Genomic DNA, 18415 nt, shown 5'->3' on the forward strand with positions numbered 1-18415 from the left:
GGCAAAACTAGATGACGTAGAAGGAACATTCAAATAGTGGGTTTGGAGTAAATCTCTAAGCTCCCTTTTGGTTCTGGTATTCTCCTACCATAGCTGCCATTTATTATGTGCCCACTAGATACCAGCACTTGACATTTACATATTTTGTCTCTAATCTCCCAATTCGATAGGGAAGGAATTACTACCTTTTATCTTCAGGGAAATTCAAGTCCCTGCCTTTTCCAGGATCACACAGGTAGTTTGTGACATGACTGGTACTAGATCTGTCAAATTCTCTGCTTCTAAGTATTGTGAACCCCTGAGAACTGTGGACTTCAGAAAGCCAGGGAAAGACATTCCTAATAAATGAAGCTAGAGAGATTTTCAAAAGGAAAACTATGCATGGTGATTGGCTTTTGCCACTGTTTAGACAGAAGGGCTTAAGTCGGGTAAGGTACAGAAAACAGCCCCTTTTTTTTTTTTTTTGCTAAGGAAGATTGGCCCTGAGCTAACATCTGTTGCCAATTTTCCTCTTTTTGCTTGAGGAAGATTGTCCCTCAGCTAACATCCATGCCAGTCTTCCTCTGTTCTGTATGTGGGACGCCACCAGGGCATAGCTTGGTGAGCAGTGTCTAGGTCCACACCTGGGATCTGAACCTGCAAACCCTGGGCCACTGAAGTAGAGCACGTGAACTTAACCACTACGCCACCAGGCTAACCCCAAAACAGCTATTTTGCTTCCCCTCCAAAAAGGGCAGGCAGACTTTGTTGGCACCCTGGAAGCAGTAATTAGGCAACTTTATGGGAAAAGGGAATAGTGCCAGTGACAGGATAGATCCCAGTAGGCTCCAGTTGGTTTTCCTGCCTAGAGTGGAAGGCATCAGTGCAGGACTCAGCCTATAGTCAGTAGACCAGACTCAACCCTGAACTCCTAATCTGCCACTCAGTAGCTGGCTGGCTTTGGGCAAGTCACTCCAGCTTTCTGCCTGGACTTCGGTTTTCTTATATATAAAATAGGGCATCGGGCTAGATCACCTTTGTCCCTTCCAGCTCAAATGTTCTGTGGATCTAGGTGGGAATGACTGTTCACTGCCGCATAATGAAGATTGACATCGAGAAGTTTAGTGCAGACCTGACCTGCCGTACCTCAGACCTCATGGACAGGAACAACGAGTGGAAACTGCCCAAGGACACCTACTATGATTTTGATGCTGAGGCAGCAGACCATAAGCAGGAGGAGGACATGAAGCGGAAGCAGCAGCGGACCAGTGAGTGTGCCCACCACCATCCCTATGCAGCCCGAGTCTTGGCAGCCGTCCCTCTACAGGATGCATGTGCTAGTGGCTGTTTCCCTTGCTTAGCCTCCTGGTAGGAGTGAGTGCTCAGCTTTGAGGTGCTGAGGCCCAGAGACATCATGAAATGGAGTCACTTGCAGGGCTGGAAACCAGGGTCTTTTGGGGTCACATTTTCTTTGCTAATGTACTGTGACTCTTAAAGCTTCATCTTCTCAGGACCCTGGGAACCCAGGTTAACACATCCTTCACATCAGAGAATCCAGGTCGAGAGAGGGTGAGAGAGTCTCAGAATGCAGTAGTGAAGCAGAAATGCAGCCATGGTTTGTCCCGTTGCTGTCAGCACCCAGCCCCGTCACCTGATCTGCACTTCTTTCCTGACCTCTTCAGCATACATCAAGCGAGTGATTGCACACCCATCCTTCCATAATATAAATTTCAAGCAAGCAGAAAAGATGATGGAGACCATGGACCAGGGTGATGTGATTATCCGGCCGAGCAGCAAGGGCGAAAATCACCTGACAGTGACCTGGAAGGTCAGTGACGGCATCTACCAGCACGTGGATGTGCGGGAAGAAGGCAAGGAAAATGCCTTCAGCCTGGGAGCCACCCTGTGGATCAACAGTGAGGTGAGAGCCAGCCCCTGCCCACATTCCATCCCACTCCTACTTCCAGAAGCAAGCCATTTCTGGCCGCTTTCACCTGACGTTAGTAACTCGTATGCAACATATGTGTTTTAGCTACACAGAGCAGCAAAACAGGAGGTTTGTTGTGAAATTAGTCATTTGATATCAGTTTTGTATCTTTCATCTTTCCTTCTCTGTCCTCCAATTTTAAAATAGACTACCTAGAGAGAGCCACTGGAGGAAGAGGAGAAAATACACATGCAGCATGCACGTGCACATACACACACGGACATATCAAATTTTTCTGTCCTGTTTTCAGTGGAGAGAAATCTTATGAGGCTCCCTATTGTTCCCAAGCACCAGGGGAGAATCAAAGTTTTATGATTTAAAGGCTTTTATGCCTCGTAAGCTAATAAATTAGGGCATGACTTGAACAGGTGGATAAATTGAGGGGACTTTGTAGTGAAGTAAGGCTACAGCAGGGCTGAAAAGCCCACCCCTCCTATGAGTTGCCGTCAGGGTGGATTTGATGAAAGGCCAGGAATCTCAGCTCTGGATGTGACACATGGAGCCTTTACCTTCTTCCCACAGGAGTTTGAAGACTTGGATGAGATCGTTGCCCGCTATGTCCAGCCCATGGCATCCTTTGCCCGGGACCTTCTGAACCACAAGTATTATCAGGACTGCAGCGGTGGGGACCGGAAGGTGAGCCCAGGGCCCTGCGAGGGATGACACCTCCCCGTCACTTAAGGATGTATGGTTTCCCTTCAGTGTAGGGGATGCTCAGCTGGTGAAGGAAGTCTACGTCATATATGCGCCAGACATTGTATACCAAGCATGCTACTATCCCAACCTCTCCCCCTCATTCTACCCCCAGAAATTAGAGGAGCTGCTCATCAAAACTAAGAAGGAGAAGCCCACCTTCATCCCTTATTTCATCTGTGCCTGCAAGGAACTGCCCGGCAAGTTCCTACTGGGATACCAGCCCCGGGGTAAACCCAGGTGAGCACTGGTGCTGAGAAGGTGCTGCCACTGGGGTCCACAGACAGGCTAGCAAAGGAGTCAGAGGCCCCCAGAGCAGTACTCTCTAGTTCTGCTTAACTACCTTTTTCCTCTTATCTGTTTAGAATGGAGGTGGAGGTTGGAGGTGGGGAAAGAGGGTGATGATTTAGAGACAAAAGGCAAAGATTCGTATAAGAAAGGCACTTCCATCAACCCTGTGAAAAGAGTTCCGTTCTCCTCTTCTCCCTCCCAAGGAGTGATGGAAATCACCAGACGCTCTCCACCTGACTGGCAAAGATGGTCGCCAGCATACTGGTCTCTTTTCCATTCTGCCTCACCCTCGCCAGGGCTTTCAGCACATGGTGGCTCACTGTTGCTGTAGTGTGCTAACTCTTCTGCCTGCACAGAAGGGATGGGTCAGGAGAGCATCTCTTCTTTCCAGCATCAACCCACTCCGCTCCCTTCTGTGTATGACTTGACAAGGTGGCCTTCCTAGGTATTCCTTTAACTGGGTCCCTCTGGTGCTCACCCTCAATGGGACAAAGTCCAGTTTCCTTAGACCTGCTTTCTTTGTGTGTGTTACCCAGATTGATAACTGTATGAGCCTTCTCTACCTAAGCCCTGCCCACAGCCATCCTCCTTTTGGCCCTTGTCCAGGGCCTTTGCATTTCTGCTCTTATGCCTACACGTGACACACTGTGTAGACTCTTTGAGCGGGGGCTCAGTAGCCAGATGACAAGAAGCTCTAGACTCTGGACCCTGCCCTATCTTGGGCACGTCTGGAATATGGTGCTTGTTTCTGAGAACCCTTTCCTCATTCACCAGCGTGCTTCTAGAGGATGGCAGCCAGGGCTGTGTGGGGGCTGGAAACTGTCCTGTGAGGAACAGTTGAACAAACTGTGTACCTTTAACTGATACCTCAGAAGCGACATGATAGCTTCCTGTGGAAAGGGGCATAGACTCCTTGTGTTGCAGAATGAACAACACTTGAATAGAAGATTTAAGAAGCAAGTTTCAGCTTAACGTAAATGAGAACTTGGCAATACTTAGCGTTGTCTGTTGGCTGTTGACAGCTGTCTTTGAGCACGACCCTAATTTAGGTGTTGTGATAAGTGCTTTACATGCACTATCTCACTTATTTCTCACACTCACCCTATAGATTTAAGTGCTGCTATCCTCATTTTACAAATGAAGTTGAGATTTTGGTTTAGTGACTTGGTATAAAGTCATATAGGTGGTAAGTGGCAGAGCCAAAACTGGAACTCGAACTGAGTCTGAACCCAGAGCCCAGCCTCTTGTCCACTCTCTCCTGTACAAAGTATTGAATAAGGGCAGACTAACCACCTTCCACGCTCTTCCAGATTCTGGCTCATGGCGAGTTGTGCTTTGCTGCTCTTGGGGGCCTCTTCCAACCCTGACACTCTCTGACTTCAGTGTCACCTTCACCTGCAGTGTGCTGCCATCATACTGCAGCCTAGGATGGTGGCCCAGCCACCAGCAAGCCTTCCTCTGGTAGCCTGTATGTAGCACACCAGGGGCTGCTGACTCCTGGCTTGACTGTACTCTGCCACGCACTCCTCGCCTCCCCAGTCAGAGTGTAGCCTCCTTGTACAGAGTCAGGGATGGCTCTTTCACCTCTCCTTTCCCCTAGCACCCAGTGTGGCTACTTCACGTGGTGGAGATCTGTTCTGGCCGCTCTCTCGCAGCTGGCCCTAAGTGGTATCTGATGCATGTTTCCTTCCAAAATCCCAGGATAGAATATGTAACGGTGACTCCAGAAGGATTCCGGTACCGAGGCCAAATCTTTCCAACTGTGAATGGACTTTTCAGATGGTTTAAGGATCATTACCAAGATCCTGTACCAGGTGAGTTCCACTCTCTCTGACTTCTAGGGTGTGGTAGGAGGGACATCTAGGCCCTGACTCAAGGTAATCATTGGCCATCTATGGGAGGGGGTGAGGCCGAGGCTGTCATTTCAGCTCTCTTACTCCTGCTCCAACCTCCTAGCGTTAGGGAAGTTCTCTATCTGCTTTGCCTCTGCACCTTCCCTTCTTCTTTCCACTCATCTCAGTACCTCCTCCAGCCCCCTAAATTGTGAAACCAGAAACAGGTTTCTGGAGAAATGTAATTCAGGCCATTTCCCACAGGCATCACCCCCAGTAGCAGCAGCAGGACCCGGACACCTGCTTCTATCAATGCTACGCCAGCTAACATCAACCTTGCAGGTGAGGAGCTCATGCCTGGGACTAGGGAATTGGAGGGATGGAGCCAGAAGGACTTGCACCTCTAAAGTGCCCATCTCCCATGTCTGTGTGCTTACAGATCTGACACGGGCTGTGAACGCCCTGCCCCAGAACATGACCTCGCAGATGTTCAGTGCCATTGCAGCTGTGACAGGCCAAGGACAGAACCCTAATGCCACCCCAGCCCAGTGGGCCTCTAGCCAGTATGGCTATGGTGGCAGTGGAGGGGGCAGCAGCGCTTATCACGTACGTGGCCTGGGGAGGGGGCTCCCTGCGGAGGTTGGGAAAGAGTGAAAGGGAATGGTCATCATTTACCAGCCACCTCCATAGACTGACCTCTGGCAGCGTCCACCACGAGGGGCTTCATATGCACAGATGGGGCTGCCACAACCTTAGCAACTGTCCCAAGCAGATCGTTCCTGTTTCTTAAGCCCGTTTGGGGGGAAGGGGAATAAGAGGACTGACCTTTCCACAATCCTTTGGGATCTTTGGAACCTTCAGGCTGTTAGAAACCTGAAGTGGTCAGGATTGGTGGGTCCCATTGTTGTGCCAGGTCCCACCCCACTGGTCTACCCCTGCTGCTAAGACCACACACTGCTCAAGAGAGGGTCAGCTGGAAAGCTCTGTGCTGAGCCCAAACTTTCAGCTTGCCAGAAGTTCACAGCAAGGCCAAATAAGCTCAGAACCCATCCCCCTTTAACTGTTCGCCCTTCTCCAGGTGTTCCCAACGCCAGCCCAGCAGCCAGTGGCCACACCACTAATGACCCCCAGCTACTCTTACACGACCCCAAGCCAGCCCATCACCACACCACAGTACCACCAGCTACAGGCCAGCACCACCCCGCAGTCTGCCCAGGCCCAGCCCCAGCCTTCCTCCAGCTCGCGGCAACGGCAGCAGCAGCCAAAGTGAGTATATGGATAGTGGCACGGAGCAGGGGCAGGCGATGTCAGGAGGCCGAGGAGCTTAGCATAGGCAGGTACTCTGGGTCTTCCGAGAGCCATGACCCAGGTGATGTCCCCAGGAGGACTGCTTTCTGGGAGAAGACAGAAGAGGGCAATGTGGCAGCTTCTCATCTCACACCCAGCAGAGGTGTGAGATTCACTACTGCAAAGATGGGTACTCACCAGTGATTGGTGAGGCTTCCTTCTAGTGCAACCCTGGAGAGCCCCAGTCTCAAAGGCCCCTTCTTCTCCCTCCAAGGTCCAACAGCCACGCAGCCATCGACTGGGGGAAGATGGCGGAACAGTGGCTTCAGGAGAAGGAGGCAGAGCGGCGGAAACAGAAGCAGCGGCTGACACCTCGGCCCTCCCCCAGCCCCATGATCGAAAGCACCCCCATGTCCATTGCTGGCGATGCCACCCCGCTTCTGGACGAGATGGATCGGTAGGGGACCTGCTCCTAGGACTCGGGTTACCTCTGAGGCTGGGAGAGGTCTGGCCTCCCACTGCCTCACTCCCTGCTCCTCCTTTTCTGTCCATAAAGTGACGTGAATTGACGTTCTCATTGGTGGTCAGCCTGGATGGGTGACAGCCTGGATGCCTTGCGAACTTGAGCTCAATATACGTTAGGCGACAATTCTCCCACTCCAGGCTCTCACCGACCACCTGTCCTGGGACCAGGCTGGGAGGGGAGTGTGGCAGGGAGGAAGAAGAGGAGGAAGAGAATGAGAGTGGAACAGTTTTGTATTCTACTCCCTACAAGCCATTTTGAGCTTCTGCCCTCACCTGACTTTGGGCTGTGACCAGGGCACAAAGCTCAGCACATGAGACTCCCCCAACTCTTGTGGGGAGAGGGATGCTATTTATTCAGTTTGTGGCAGGAGGGAGAGGAGGGGAAGTATTTCTGACCCTGATGCCAACAGCTTGGGTGGCTATCAGAGCAGGATTGCAGGGGACATAGAGGAGCAGTGCTAACCTGCCGAGCCCCCGCCTGGCTGCCCTCACCCACCTGCTGCCGCTGCTTCCTGCCTGTCGTTTGAATAAACAGTGTTTCTACAGAGCACTTGACAAAGCCTCTCTCTCCAGCTCTCCAGCTATTGAGGGGTGGCTTTCGAAGCAGTTTTTGGATCTCTCAGGGCTCCCCTGACTCCCTCTTCCAGGCCATCAGAAAGGCAATGACTCATAGAAGAGCAGGCAGCTTCTGCCTCAGACTGCCTGTGGTCGCATCCCTGCTCCACTTCCCAGCCCTGTGATCTCGACCAACCTCTTGTTGTCTCTAGGCCAGCTTTCTTATTTTTAAAATGGAGGTGGTGCTACCCACCTCATCTGGTGTCAGGCTGTGAGGACTGAGATGGAATGTGTGAAGTGCATACTTTAGCCCAGTGCCTGGACCTCATAAGGCTCAGCAGTGTTAGCTACTATTATTACACTCACTCACAGCCACCCTGTCCACTGTACCTACTAGTCTTCTCTGGCACATTGGAGAACAGCCACAAGTAAATCTAGGTTTCTCAACTTAATCCCTTACACCTCACTCTCCCCTTTTTGCCAGCTGGGCCTTGGTCTCTGACATTATCTCCACGCAAGTCAGGTGCTTCTGCCCCAGGATGGGCCCCACGCTCACCTGCTCCCACACACACACTGGCCCTGGAAAAAGGAGCTGGAACGTCACAGGGGAGGCCTGTCCACTGGCCCTGGTCTCTTCCCCAGCCCCACTGCCTCTTTTGTTCTGGACTCCTGATCTCCCTGGGGTTTTTTTTGTTTGTTGTTGTTTCTTTGCTGAGGAAGATCCACCCTAGCTAACAAGCATCACCAATCTTCTTTTTGCTTGAGGAAGATTCACCCTGAGCTAACATCTGTGCCAGTCTTCCTCTATTGTTGTGTATGTGGGTCACTGCCTCAGCATGGCTGCTGACGAGTGGTGTAGGTCCGTGCCGGGGAACCAAGCTCGGGCCACCAAAGCAGAGCACACTGTCCACTGAATTTAACCACTAGGTCTCGGGGCCGGGCCCTCCGTGTATTTCTTCACAAGGGCTTCACCTCACAGTTTTGTAAGTCGGTGCTAGTGAAGTGAAGCTTTCCCCTCCCTTTCCTCTGCTTGGGCCTCAGCAGAAAAGTCAGAAAAGGCCACTGCTGCCCAACTTTGGTGAACACCCACCTCGCTTTCCTTCATTTAAGGTCTCTAGCTCTTCTGTTGGCAAGAGTCAGGGGGAAGGGGCTGGCCTTCTGCCAGGAAATTAGTTCCATTCCCTTCAGCACAAAAGGTGTGGAAGGGCCCAGCAGGAGCAGGGCCACCCCCACTGGGAAGATCACATTTCCTTTGGTGCCACCAGCACCTTCCCCAGGGCCACTTAGAGGAGGGAAAGGCCAGGCACTGTGGCACACAGTGAGTTAAAAGGTTCAATTTATTAGGTGCATCACTGTAGACGGTACTGCCTGTCCCCAAGTGGATTTCACACAGACCAATCTCCCAGTAGTCAGGAAGCCCCCTGCCCACCCCACCCAGATGTGCTCTTCTCCTGCCCTGGGCCTAGGATATTACAGAGAAACTGGCTGTATCTCCTTTCCCTCCCACCTACCTTCCCATGGACCTCCTCTGGAAAGATGAGTTGCCCTTCAGAAACCCCTGCAGCCCCCTAGCCCCTTGGCTTTAGCTATGCCCAGAGGCCACCCCTTACCCCCAGAAGTAGCCAGATTGGAGGGAGAGAGAAGAGCAGCAAGGGTCAGCGACAGGCTTGATCGCATTTATTCTTCACCCTGGTCGCCCTGGCCTCAACTGAGATTGGGGTTTGATGCTGGGGGAGATTTCCTCTTGTTGACCTTCTTGATCGGTGAGGCCTTTACCCTGGGCTGCTTGGCCTGGACCGTGTTCTTCTCTCTCTTCTTGGGCAATGAAGACTCCACAATATCCTCACTAGAGGGTGCCTCCCGCCCGGGGTCATTGTAACTGTCCTCACTCTCCAGGTCTTCCCGAGTGTCTGGGCTGGACTCTGACATCCTGACCAACTCTCTTGGGCTTAGTGATCGGCTCAAGTCTGGAGGTGGAGATTCTGATTTAACCAGGCTTTTCTTCTTAGGCAGCTTGCCCTTCTTGACTTTTTTCTTCAGCTTTGTCTTCTCATCTGACTCCTCCTCCTTGTCTTTCTCTTTTTCCTTTTTCTTCTTGATCTTCTTGATCACCTTGCTGCCCTGGGACTTCCCTGTGGGGCTCTCAGAGCGCCAGATGGTAATGGGAGCTGCCGAGTCAGGAGTACCCGTGACCATGCCCATGCCCGCATCAGTGGGTGTGGTGGTGGGCCCCACCTGGGTCGGGATGGGAGGCTTGCTTTTTTCTTCCTCCTCCTCCTCCTCCTCTTCCTCTTCTTCATCTAGGTCATCTGCCCCACACTCGTGGTGGATGGGATGGTGGATCACTGCCACAGAGACAGGCCTGTAGCTTTTGCACCTGGGACAAAAGGAGACAGGGAAAGAGAAAGTTGGTAGAGAGTGGGAACCAGTGCCCCAGAGAGGGCCCCCTGCTCCCCCACCGTCACTCACCAGCCGTACCAGAACCGCTCCACACACAATTCCTCTGGGATGAACTCAAGGCAAGGGGACTGGATGATCTTGAAACAAGTTGAACCCACATCTCGGGAGCAGGTTGGGCCCCCATCTCGGGAGCTGCTGGTATTTGTCTTTGAGCAGTCCTTCAGCCTGCCACACAGGGGACTCGCCTGGCTTCCATGCCTCCATCACTCCCAAGGGGCCGAGAGTGAGAAGGCTAAGGGACAACAGGCTTGTGCTGGGCTCAGCCCAGCCTGCCAGAAGACTTTCTCCCCATTACTCTTGGAGCAGAGGCAGGTTTACAAAGTTGGGGCTGGGCTGGCAGCGCCAAGTCAAAGCTGAAGGGGCACCAAAGTTTGAGGGAGGAAACCACAGTGAAAGTTTGGATTTGGTTCTTCCCAGGAGTCTCTCCTGAGCTGGGGTCACTCGAGGACGAGGGCCCTTACCTAGAGTCACAGTCACAGTGGCTGACAGAGTGCAGGTGCAGATCGTGGTGGCCATAGGCAGAGGCGAAGGGGTACATGATGTGCCCAGTGCATGGCTTGTGTTTCCAGCAGCACCTGTCAGGGTCCTTGAATTCACCTGAGGGGGTAGGAGTCTCAGTCACACAGAGGTGGCGACAGCACACCTCTGGGTCTCCCCTCACAGCTCAGTCTCAAGGCTTCAACCGCTTCCCCTGCTGCCACCACCCTCCCTCTCCTGCAGCTGTTTTGACTTCAGTAGTAGTAACAGCCTAGCAGTAACTGCAGGCCCCCGCACTCCCCCTTCCCCAATCTGCAGCATGAATCTGCCTTCCTTCTGCAGACTCCAGGAAAATGTCTCACCAAGGTCCTCACCAAGTCCCCCTTGCTGTCCTATCACATTTGCCTCTTCCCCTCCCCTGCCTTTTGTGGGAGCCTACCCTCCTGGGTCCCTCCAGTGACTCCCGCCTGCCCCTCACCCGGCCACTCAGAGTTGTCAGCTACCCTACCCCACAGGGTATCTGAGTAGGAGAAGGCTGTCTTGACATGGCCAACTGTGGAGCCACATGGCAGACAGAAGCATGACTTCAGAGGCCCCAGCAGCAGCAGCATCCTCAGTTCCTATGCCTGCCCTGCACGGGCCCAGGAGGCCTACATCCAACACCTCACAGCCTCTGAAGCCACTCCAGACACAAGGCCTACCACAGCATAGCAACTCAGGCCTGGAGAGGAGCTGAGATCTAACTCATGGTATGTCATGCTCCCTGCTACCTTCTCCTGACTCTGGTCCTTCCCTTTTCCCTCCTTTCTTCTCCAAGCTCCTTTTCCCTCCTGATGCCTTTCTCACTTCTCTCCCCTTTCCCATGCTCATTCTTGATTTCTTTCCCTACTCTTGATTCATCAAGTTCCCATTCTCTGTCCATTCTCTCTCTTCAGTCCTTAGAGCCACAGACTTCTGAACAACCTATCCCCAGCCTGCACCCTTCCACCTCATGTAGGCAGCATAGATACCATGTCCCCTTTCCCAAGGCACAGGGGAGAAGCTGCTGGGGTGAGAATTTGGGGTTAGGGGAAAGCCCTGGAGAAAGGCTCCCACCTCTTTTGCTCAGCCAAATGCAAGCCCTGGACACACACTGGAGTCTGCCAGCCTCCACCCCCCACTGCCTCACCTCTGACCCTGCCTATGGCTCCAGTCTACCAGTGGCTCTCCCTCAGGCCCCCGTCTAAAAAGTAAGCCCATGAGGTGACTCCACATGCCCAAGGTCTCATACACAAGGACAGAGAGGACAGGGCACCTTCATACAGTTCCCCCCTGGACTCCAGCTCCGCTCACCCCAGAAGAAGGAGTGGGTGGGCGCTGATGAGTTCCATGGCAGCATGGCATGGGGTGCTGTGGCTGGCTAACTCCCTCCAAGCAGCCCAGGAGGATTTCGCCTTTATCCACCCCCCACGAGGCAGGTGAAACCTGGGCAAGACCTCATACTGGCCACCAGCCAGGAGTTAAACCAGGCTGGAGGTGTGTTAGTCCAAGTGTCCTTAAAGTACTTGAGAGGTGAGGAGATAGCAGCTTGGTCTGAGCCTCCCCCACATTCCTCTTCCTTTCCTTTCTCCACACCAAGCTGTGAGGGTCCCAGGTCTCCCATACACCCCTGACCCCATGCCCTTTCTCCATCCTGAAAGAAATAAGGCATGTGAGGTAGGATCTTGGAACACTACCACCACCTTGGGTTTCTTCAGCACTGCTGAACTGGGACAAAGGGCAGCACAGTGGCAAGTGCCCTGAACTTGTGGTCAGACAGGCCTGAGTCCAAGTCTTGGTTCTGTCACTTACTAACTGGGTGACCTAGGGCAAGTTATTTTACTTCTCTGAACCTTCATTTCCTTGTGCATAAAATGAGGATGGCGGTAATAGCTATTCTGCATGGTTCTTGGGAAGACTCAGTTCATATTGTGGACTATAAAGTGCTCTACAATGGAGAGGAGTGATTGTGGCCTCCAGGAAGGGGCCCTCTGTCTCACATGAGTAGGGGATAGGGTGGAGGTGGGGTGGCTGGGTAACCCCTTCAGGACCAAGCACTTCCCTCCCTCCTGCTTCCCACCAGGTGTCAGCTTTGCCAGGTGAGACGTGGTGGGGACCCCGGGGCAGAGATCCACTCGACCCACCTTCAGAGAAGGTAGATGCATCAGTGCTAGACGCCACACCAGCCAGCAGATGTCCTCTCTCCCAACTGGGCAACCTGTTTATATCTGAGAGAGTACAGAGTAGCAGCAGCAGCCCCTCTCCCCATGCCATTCATTCATCAAACATTTCCTGAGACGCTCCAGGTGTGGGGCCCCAGCTGCACCCCAGAGATGCAGAAATTGAAAAAACAACACAACAGTCCCTGCTCTCAAGGTGTTGTGGGGGGGCGGGGAGAGGGCTGCAGGGAAGGTATGTGGCACTGTTCAGGACAGTGGTGTGATGCAGACGATGATAGGGAGGGAAATGGTGAGAAAGGCCTGTGAGAGCACAGAACAGGGATACCTACGGAAACCTTGGGGGTGGGGAGAATTAGAAAAGACTTCTTGGAAGAAGAATGCTAGAAGCTGAAGCTAAAGTAATGGATAGGAGTAAGCCAGAGTTCAGGAAAGGAGGGACAGTTCCAGGAATTGTCCCAGGGTATGTGGAGCCTAGTTAGAGGGTGTTCCCAAGCAGAACTCCAGCTGGGACAGCAGCTCCACCAGCAACCACAGGGTGGAGTCTGGCACTTTCATTTTCTTCCCAACAATTAGCTTCGGTTTTTGGGGCATTGGAGCTGAGTCCTACTTAGGGAAGGGAAGCTGATTGCTTGGGGACTTCAGCCGGGCCTTCAGTGGCACTTGGGCATCCCTCTACAGGTCCCTGGTCAGCCTCTTCTGTTTTTCACAGCACAGTAAGTACTCAAAATTTATTGAATGAATGAATGATACTTCAAGCACTTCCTTGGAAGCTCCTACCCTGCTGCTGCTCTCTCAGCAGATCATTTCACCAGCCTTGTCTGTGGCTGCTCCCACATGAGCTCTCCTCCAGCCTGGGGAAGTATTGCTCCTTCGTCCTGCCCAAAGCATTTGAACTCTAGATCCCAGCCAGAATTTTCTCCTTCTCCCTCTTTAATGTTTTTGTTTTGTTTGTTTTTTCCTACAGGCTATAAACACCTTTAAACAAAAGACTCTGTGAACTCTGTTTCTCCCTCTACCACTACATAACCCACCCGTCTTCGTTTTCAATCCCAGTTTATTCACTCATTCATTTAACAGACACATTGGATAGCTTCACTAGGCACCAGTGAAGGAGGCCCAGTCCCTACCTTCAGAGAGCTGAGCCTCCACCTCTCTCTTCTACTCAGCCCCCTACAACATGGCAGTCATCTGGACCCCTCTATCGGAAGAGGCCAGGCAAAGGCCACTGTTGATTTCCTGATAGCAAAACCCAGTGGCCGTTTTTTCTTCATCTCTTCCATTGACTAATCAGTCTCTTCTTCTGAAAACTGTTCCTTTGACTCCCATGACAGGTCTCTCTCATCTCCTCTCTCTCTTCCTTCCCTGACTAGCTTTTTAGTTCTTTCCTAACTCCTTTGCTGTCTCCTTCCTTCTCAGAAGACTTTACAGGCTTGTCTTGGATAATGTCATCCACTTCCATGGTTTCAATACCCACCAATAAAATGATGTAAATCTGGGTCTCCAATCCAGACTGCCTTCCCAAGCACATAGCCAATATTGTTTTGGACATTCCCAGAACATCTTACACCAGCATGTCCCACATGAACTACCATCTTCTCCCTACCCTCCATAAACCATCTCCTCTTGGATCTTCAATTTCAGAGAGCAACAGACAGCTCAGCTAGAATCTAGGGATGATTCTTTCCCTCACTTCTACACCAACTTGATGTCCAAGTCTTTTTTTTTTTTTTTTTTTTTTGAGGAAGATTAGCCCTCAGCTAACTACTGCCAGTCCTCCTCTTTTTGCTGAGGAAGCCTGGCCCTGAGCTAACATCTGTGCCCATCTTCCTCTACTTTATATGTGGGATGCCTACCACAGCATGGCGTGCCAAGCGGTGCCGTGTCCGCACCCGGGATCCGAACCAGTGAACCCCAGGCCGCCGAGAAGTGGAACGTGTGAACTTAACCACTGCGCCACCGGGCCGGCCCCAGATGACCAAGTCTTGTCATGCCTGCCTGCCCCCACATCTGCCCCTGTCTTGGTTCAGACCTTCATTATCTCACACCAAGACAGCTGCAGTAGCCTCCTGCCCGGCCTCCCTGCCTCCTGTCTCACTACCCTCATCCAGTTCTCACAATGAAGCCAAACTGAGTTTTAAGAGTACCAAGCAGTCCACCATGTTGCTCCTCCTTAATGTCATTCCACTACCTTCAGGATGAGGTGCACTCCTTATCATGACATAACTGGCCCTCTAGGACCCAGGTCTTGGTTCCTTCCTCAGTTATCAGTTCCTCCCCCGCATCCATCCATCCTCCCACCTCTCCCTTCTCCATTCCTTCTCTCCTGCCTCCACTTCCAAGAAGCACCTGCTCATCTTGGAAAGAACAATGCTGTCCAAGTAGAACTGGTCATATGTCTTGTGCCCCTTTACCCTGCCGTGGTACTGCATATAAGTACTCTATAGCAACTTAAGAACAAGGCCCATATTTCATCTGCCTCTGTGTCTACAGGTCCTGGGACATGGAAGGTGCTCAGTAAATGTTAGTTGATCAAATGAATACATGAGTAGAATAGAATAAACCCCATATTGGAGCCACAAAGTAGCTATGGCATTGGAGATTCTGCCCAGGGTTCAGACTTGGGGACTTTTCTAGGGGAAGAAAACTTACCCAAGATGACCATCTTCCCAATGTCAGACTCTGTCCTGGGCTTTTAAAATATGCCTTTGATTTTTTTTTTTTTTTTTTTTTTTTTGCTGAGGAAAAGGTGCCCTGAGCTAACATCTGTTGCCCATCTTCCTGTTTTTGCTTGAGGAAGATTTGTCCTGAGCTAACATCTATGCCAGTCTTCCTCTATTTTGTATATGGGTTGCTGCCACAGCATGGCCACCGACGAGTAGTGTAGGTCTACGCCTGTGAAGCGAACCCTGGCTGCTGAAACAGAGTGCACTGCACTTAACAATTAGGCTGTGGGGCCAGTGCCTCAAATAGGCCTTTGATTCTAAATTACACAACGCATTCTGTGGATGGGAACACAGAGACTCAGGATAAGTAACTTGTCCAAAGACACAAGTTAATAGATGACAGAGGTAGGATTCAAACCCAGTCTTCCTGGCTCCATAGCCTGTTCTCTTTTAGCCCTGTCTACTTGGGGTTCCTCTCCCAAACCCATCCTGCAAGCTGTCACTTTCTAATACACCTGATTTTCATCTCGATAACAGTCAATCCCTCATCCTCTGGTTTTTGTCAGTCCTAACTCCACAGCCTCGCTTGTCCCTTATGATGTGGACCCTAAGGTCAGGCCAGAGGGCCCTGAGCCGGGGTCTGGGTTCAACCTCTGCTTTATCTGACTCCACTGTCCTTGCTCTCTCCCGAGTCACCATGAAAGAGGCTTATATTCAGGGTCTGCTGATTAACATCCCCCAAATCCCCAAGAAGCCCTAACAAGCATAATTCTGTTTGCTGAGGGGAGGGACTTAGTAACTCTCCTCAGATCTGAGGAAGGCAGTCTGTTCTCTGGCTTCACAGACAGAACGAGAGCTCTTGCAGCAGAAGTGGTTGAAGTGGACACAGGGGAGACTTCATAATAAATGAGGGTGGTCTCTTGAAAGGAAGAGGGAGGCTTGTTTTCTCTTTCTCGGTAGAGCGTTAATGGGGCACAGGGGCCTAACTCAAAACTCACAGGTGATGCTCATTTGTACAGAATCCTCCCAGTCCTGCGGGCTGAGGAGAGCCCCCCTCCCTTGCGGCACAGGGGGTAGGGTTCCAGGTTGGGCACCAGAAGAGCTGAATAGGGGAGGGAGGGAGGGAGGGAATAACCAAGGAAGGGAAGGAGGGAAAAGGAGGGAGCAAGGCAGGGGCAGTGTGCAAGCGTCTCCTTGGAAATGCCGCCCTGGCCCCGCCCACATCTGAAGGCAATTGTGATGTCACGCGTGGAACCTCCAGACTCCTTCCTGCCCCCGGAGTCAATGGAACCGCCCGCCCCAGCCCAGGGGAGTGGGTGGGCGCTGGACCATGGGCTTCAGCCAGGTCCTGCACTTATTGGGCGGTGGCCTGGGCGCCCTGCTGCACCACAACGCTGCCTTCCATCCCTACAACTAGGATTTGCAGCTCTGGCTCCAGCCGGACCGCCCCAGCCAATCCACAAGCGATTCCCCAGGGCCTCAGGACTCTAGTCCTCCATCATTGGTTCAAGGCTCGAAGTGAGCCCGCCTCCAAGCCCTAACTCCGCCCCAGCCCAGCCCTTGGCCCCGCCTCCTTTGTCAGGTTCCGTTCAGTCCTACACTCTCCCGGAGTACTCAGGGCAGTTCACGTGCCACGCCCCCAGCTCGAAGCCCTCCCCTAATCTTCTGCCCCGTCCCCTCCTTACCCCAGCTGCTCTCATCCCAGATGTTGGCATCGTCCTCAGTCTTTTCACTAGTCCATCTTTCAGTCGTCAGTGTCGTCCTGACCCACATCGCTCTCAGCCCAGTTCTTCTTCTCTACAAGACTCTTCCTTGTCGTAGTCCAACCCTGAACCTCAGCTTGGCCGAGCCAACCATAAACCCCAGTCTCAGCTTGGCCCCAGCCCAGCCCCTAACTCTGCCTCATGCTTGCCCTATCCCTCCACCCCCACCCCTCCCCCGTTCTAGTTTGCGTTGTCCTCTCAGCCCACGTCTAAGCTCAGTCGCCCTCTTCATCTGGGGCCTCCCAGCTCCTTCCAGGCCCCTCTTTGTCCCACCTTCAGCCTTAGTACCTCCCCTTTATCTCGGGCCCAGCCCTCAGTCCCATCCCTAGTTCCTTTCCAGACCTTCTCGCTGCTCTTAGCCCTACCCTCAGGCTTTAGCCCCGCCCCTGGCCCCGTTCTTAGCCCCGCCCCAGCCATTCTCTCGACCGCATCCTTCGGCCCGCCCCCGGCCCCTCCCAATCCTTCCGACCCTGAGACCCGCCAACAGTCTACCCTTGAGCCCTCGCCCGCCCGCCTGGGAAGCGACTTCCTCCAACCTCCACCCTGTCATCCCGGCTGTTCCGAGGTCCCTCCTGCCCTGGCGGGAGGCCGGGCCCGCTCGCTTGCTCCCTGCCCGCAGGTCGCTCCACAGCAGCCCATGGCCAAACTCCCGAATGAGGACATGATGTCGGCCCCCAGCTCCCCTGTGACGACCCTTCCCAACGTTCCTTCCTAGCCCCAGCGGGCTCCAGCCAAGTCCTGCACTTCTTGGCGCCCAAGAAAGATGTCAACATAGAGCCAGGGTCTTGGTCACTCCTTTCTAAAACAGTTATTTTAATAGTTAAGGGTTTTGAGCGCTTCCTATGTGTGTTAGTGCTTTATCTTATCTCATTGATGCAACTTCGTGTATCTCCATAGGCTTGCCCCGTGCAGTAAGCAGGACCAGCTGCATTTATAGTAACCGACTACACACAACCCTCACACTGCACACTCCTCACACCCTTAAGTATAATATACACTCTGCACATGCATGTATCGCACACGTAGGGCACATAAAAAATCTCACCACACACAAACAAATGCAACATGCAGACACCTCTCACAAACAGCAGTCAGGACACAGAACCACACCCCTCCTCCCCACACTCCAGGCAGCACAAACACTCCTCAGCAGTACTGTGGTGCAGGCTTCACACACACACACACACACACACACACACACACATTGAGTTACAGCCTCCGTGCAAAGCAAGGGGTGAGGAGTGCAGTCCTGGAAGGGAATGGAAAAAACAATTCCAGGAGAGTAGAAAAGCATCAGAGCCAGATCACCGACATTCCACACATCACACCCCTCAATTGCTCTTGGCACCTTTTTTTTTCTGAGGAAGACTTGCCCTGAGCCAACATCTGTGCCAATCTTCCTCTTTTTTGTATATGGGTCCCCACCACAGCATGTCTGCCAATGAATGGTGTAGGTCTGTGCCTAGGAACTGAACCCAGGCCACCAAAGCAGAGTGCACTGAACTTTTTTTTAAGATTGGCACCAGAGCTAACATCTGTTGCCAATCTTCTCTTTTTTTCTTTGTCCCCAAATCCCCCTAGTGCATAGTTGCATATTCTTTTTTTTTTTTTTTTTTGAGGAAGATTAGCCTTGAGCTAACATCTGCCACCAATCCTCCTCTTTTTGCTGAGGAAGGCTGGCCCTGAGCTAACATCTGGGCCCATC

The 18415-nt window shown here is 52.4% G+C and overlaps 2 protein-coding genes across 14 annotated transcripts in view; one reads left to right on the forward strand and one right to left on the reverse strand.

Annotated features, from left to right (window-relative positions):
• Positions 1-7144, forward strand: part of SUPT6H (SPT6 homolog, histone chaperone and transcription elongation factor) — a 30532-nt gene extending 23388 nt beyond the window's left edge. For all 3 annotated transcript variants that reach the window (XM_008527769.2, XM_008527771.2, XM_008527770.2), the window contains exons 29-37: positions 1052-1247; positions 1662-1900; positions 2489-2602; positions 2775-2899; positions 4652-4764; positions 5047-5124; positions 5222-5388; positions 5861-6048; positions 6344-7144. In XM_008527769.2, coding sequence (XP_008525991.2) covers positions 1052-1247; positions 1662-1900; positions 2489-2602; positions 2775-2899; positions 4652-4764; positions 5047-5124; positions 5222-5388; positions 5861-6048; positions 6344-6530 — 1407 coding nt within the window. In that variant the 3' untranslated portion in view covers positions 6531-7144. The remainder of the gene's footprint in view (positions 1-1051; positions 1248-1661; positions 1901-2488; positions 2603-2774; positions 2900-4651; positions 4765-5046; positions 5125-5221; positions 5389-5860; positions 6049-6343) is intronic.
• Positions 7145-8811: 1667 nt separating this feature from the next.
• Positions 8812-17398, reverse strand: PROCA1 (protein interacting with cyclin A1). Of its 11 annotated transcripts, XM_008527776.2 has the most exons (6): positions 17247-17398; positions 16633-16786; positions 12249-12332; positions 10071-10206; positions 9619-9774; positions 8812-9526 (listed from the first exon to the last, which is right to left on the reverse strand). In XM_008527776.2, the coding sequence occupies exons 2-6, from the start codon at positions 16718-16720 to the stop codon at positions 8854-8856; spliced, it is 1137 nt and encodes a 378-aa protein (XP_008525998.2). In that variant the 5' UTR covers positions 16721-16786; positions 17247-17398; the 3' UTR covers positions 8812-8853. The 11 variants fall into 11 exon arrangements, with proteins under 11 accessions (XP_008525998.2, XP_070418817.1, XP_070418816.1 ...); XM_070562716.1 differs by lacking the exon at positions 16633-16786 and having other exon boundaries at positions 17247-17397; XM_070562715.1 differs by lacking the exon at positions 9619-9774 and having other exon boundaries at positions 17247-17385.
• Between the last annotated feature and the right edge of the window lie 1017 nt (positions 17399-18415).

The sequence above is a fragment of the Equus przewalskii genome, chromosome 10, assembly GCF_037783145.1.
Source record: "Equus przewalskii isolate Varuska chromosome 10, EquPr2, whole genome shotgun sequence".
NCBI classification, from domain to species: domain Eukaryota; kingdom Metazoa; phylum Chordata; class Mammalia; order Perissodactyla; family Equidae; genus Equus; species Equus przewalskii.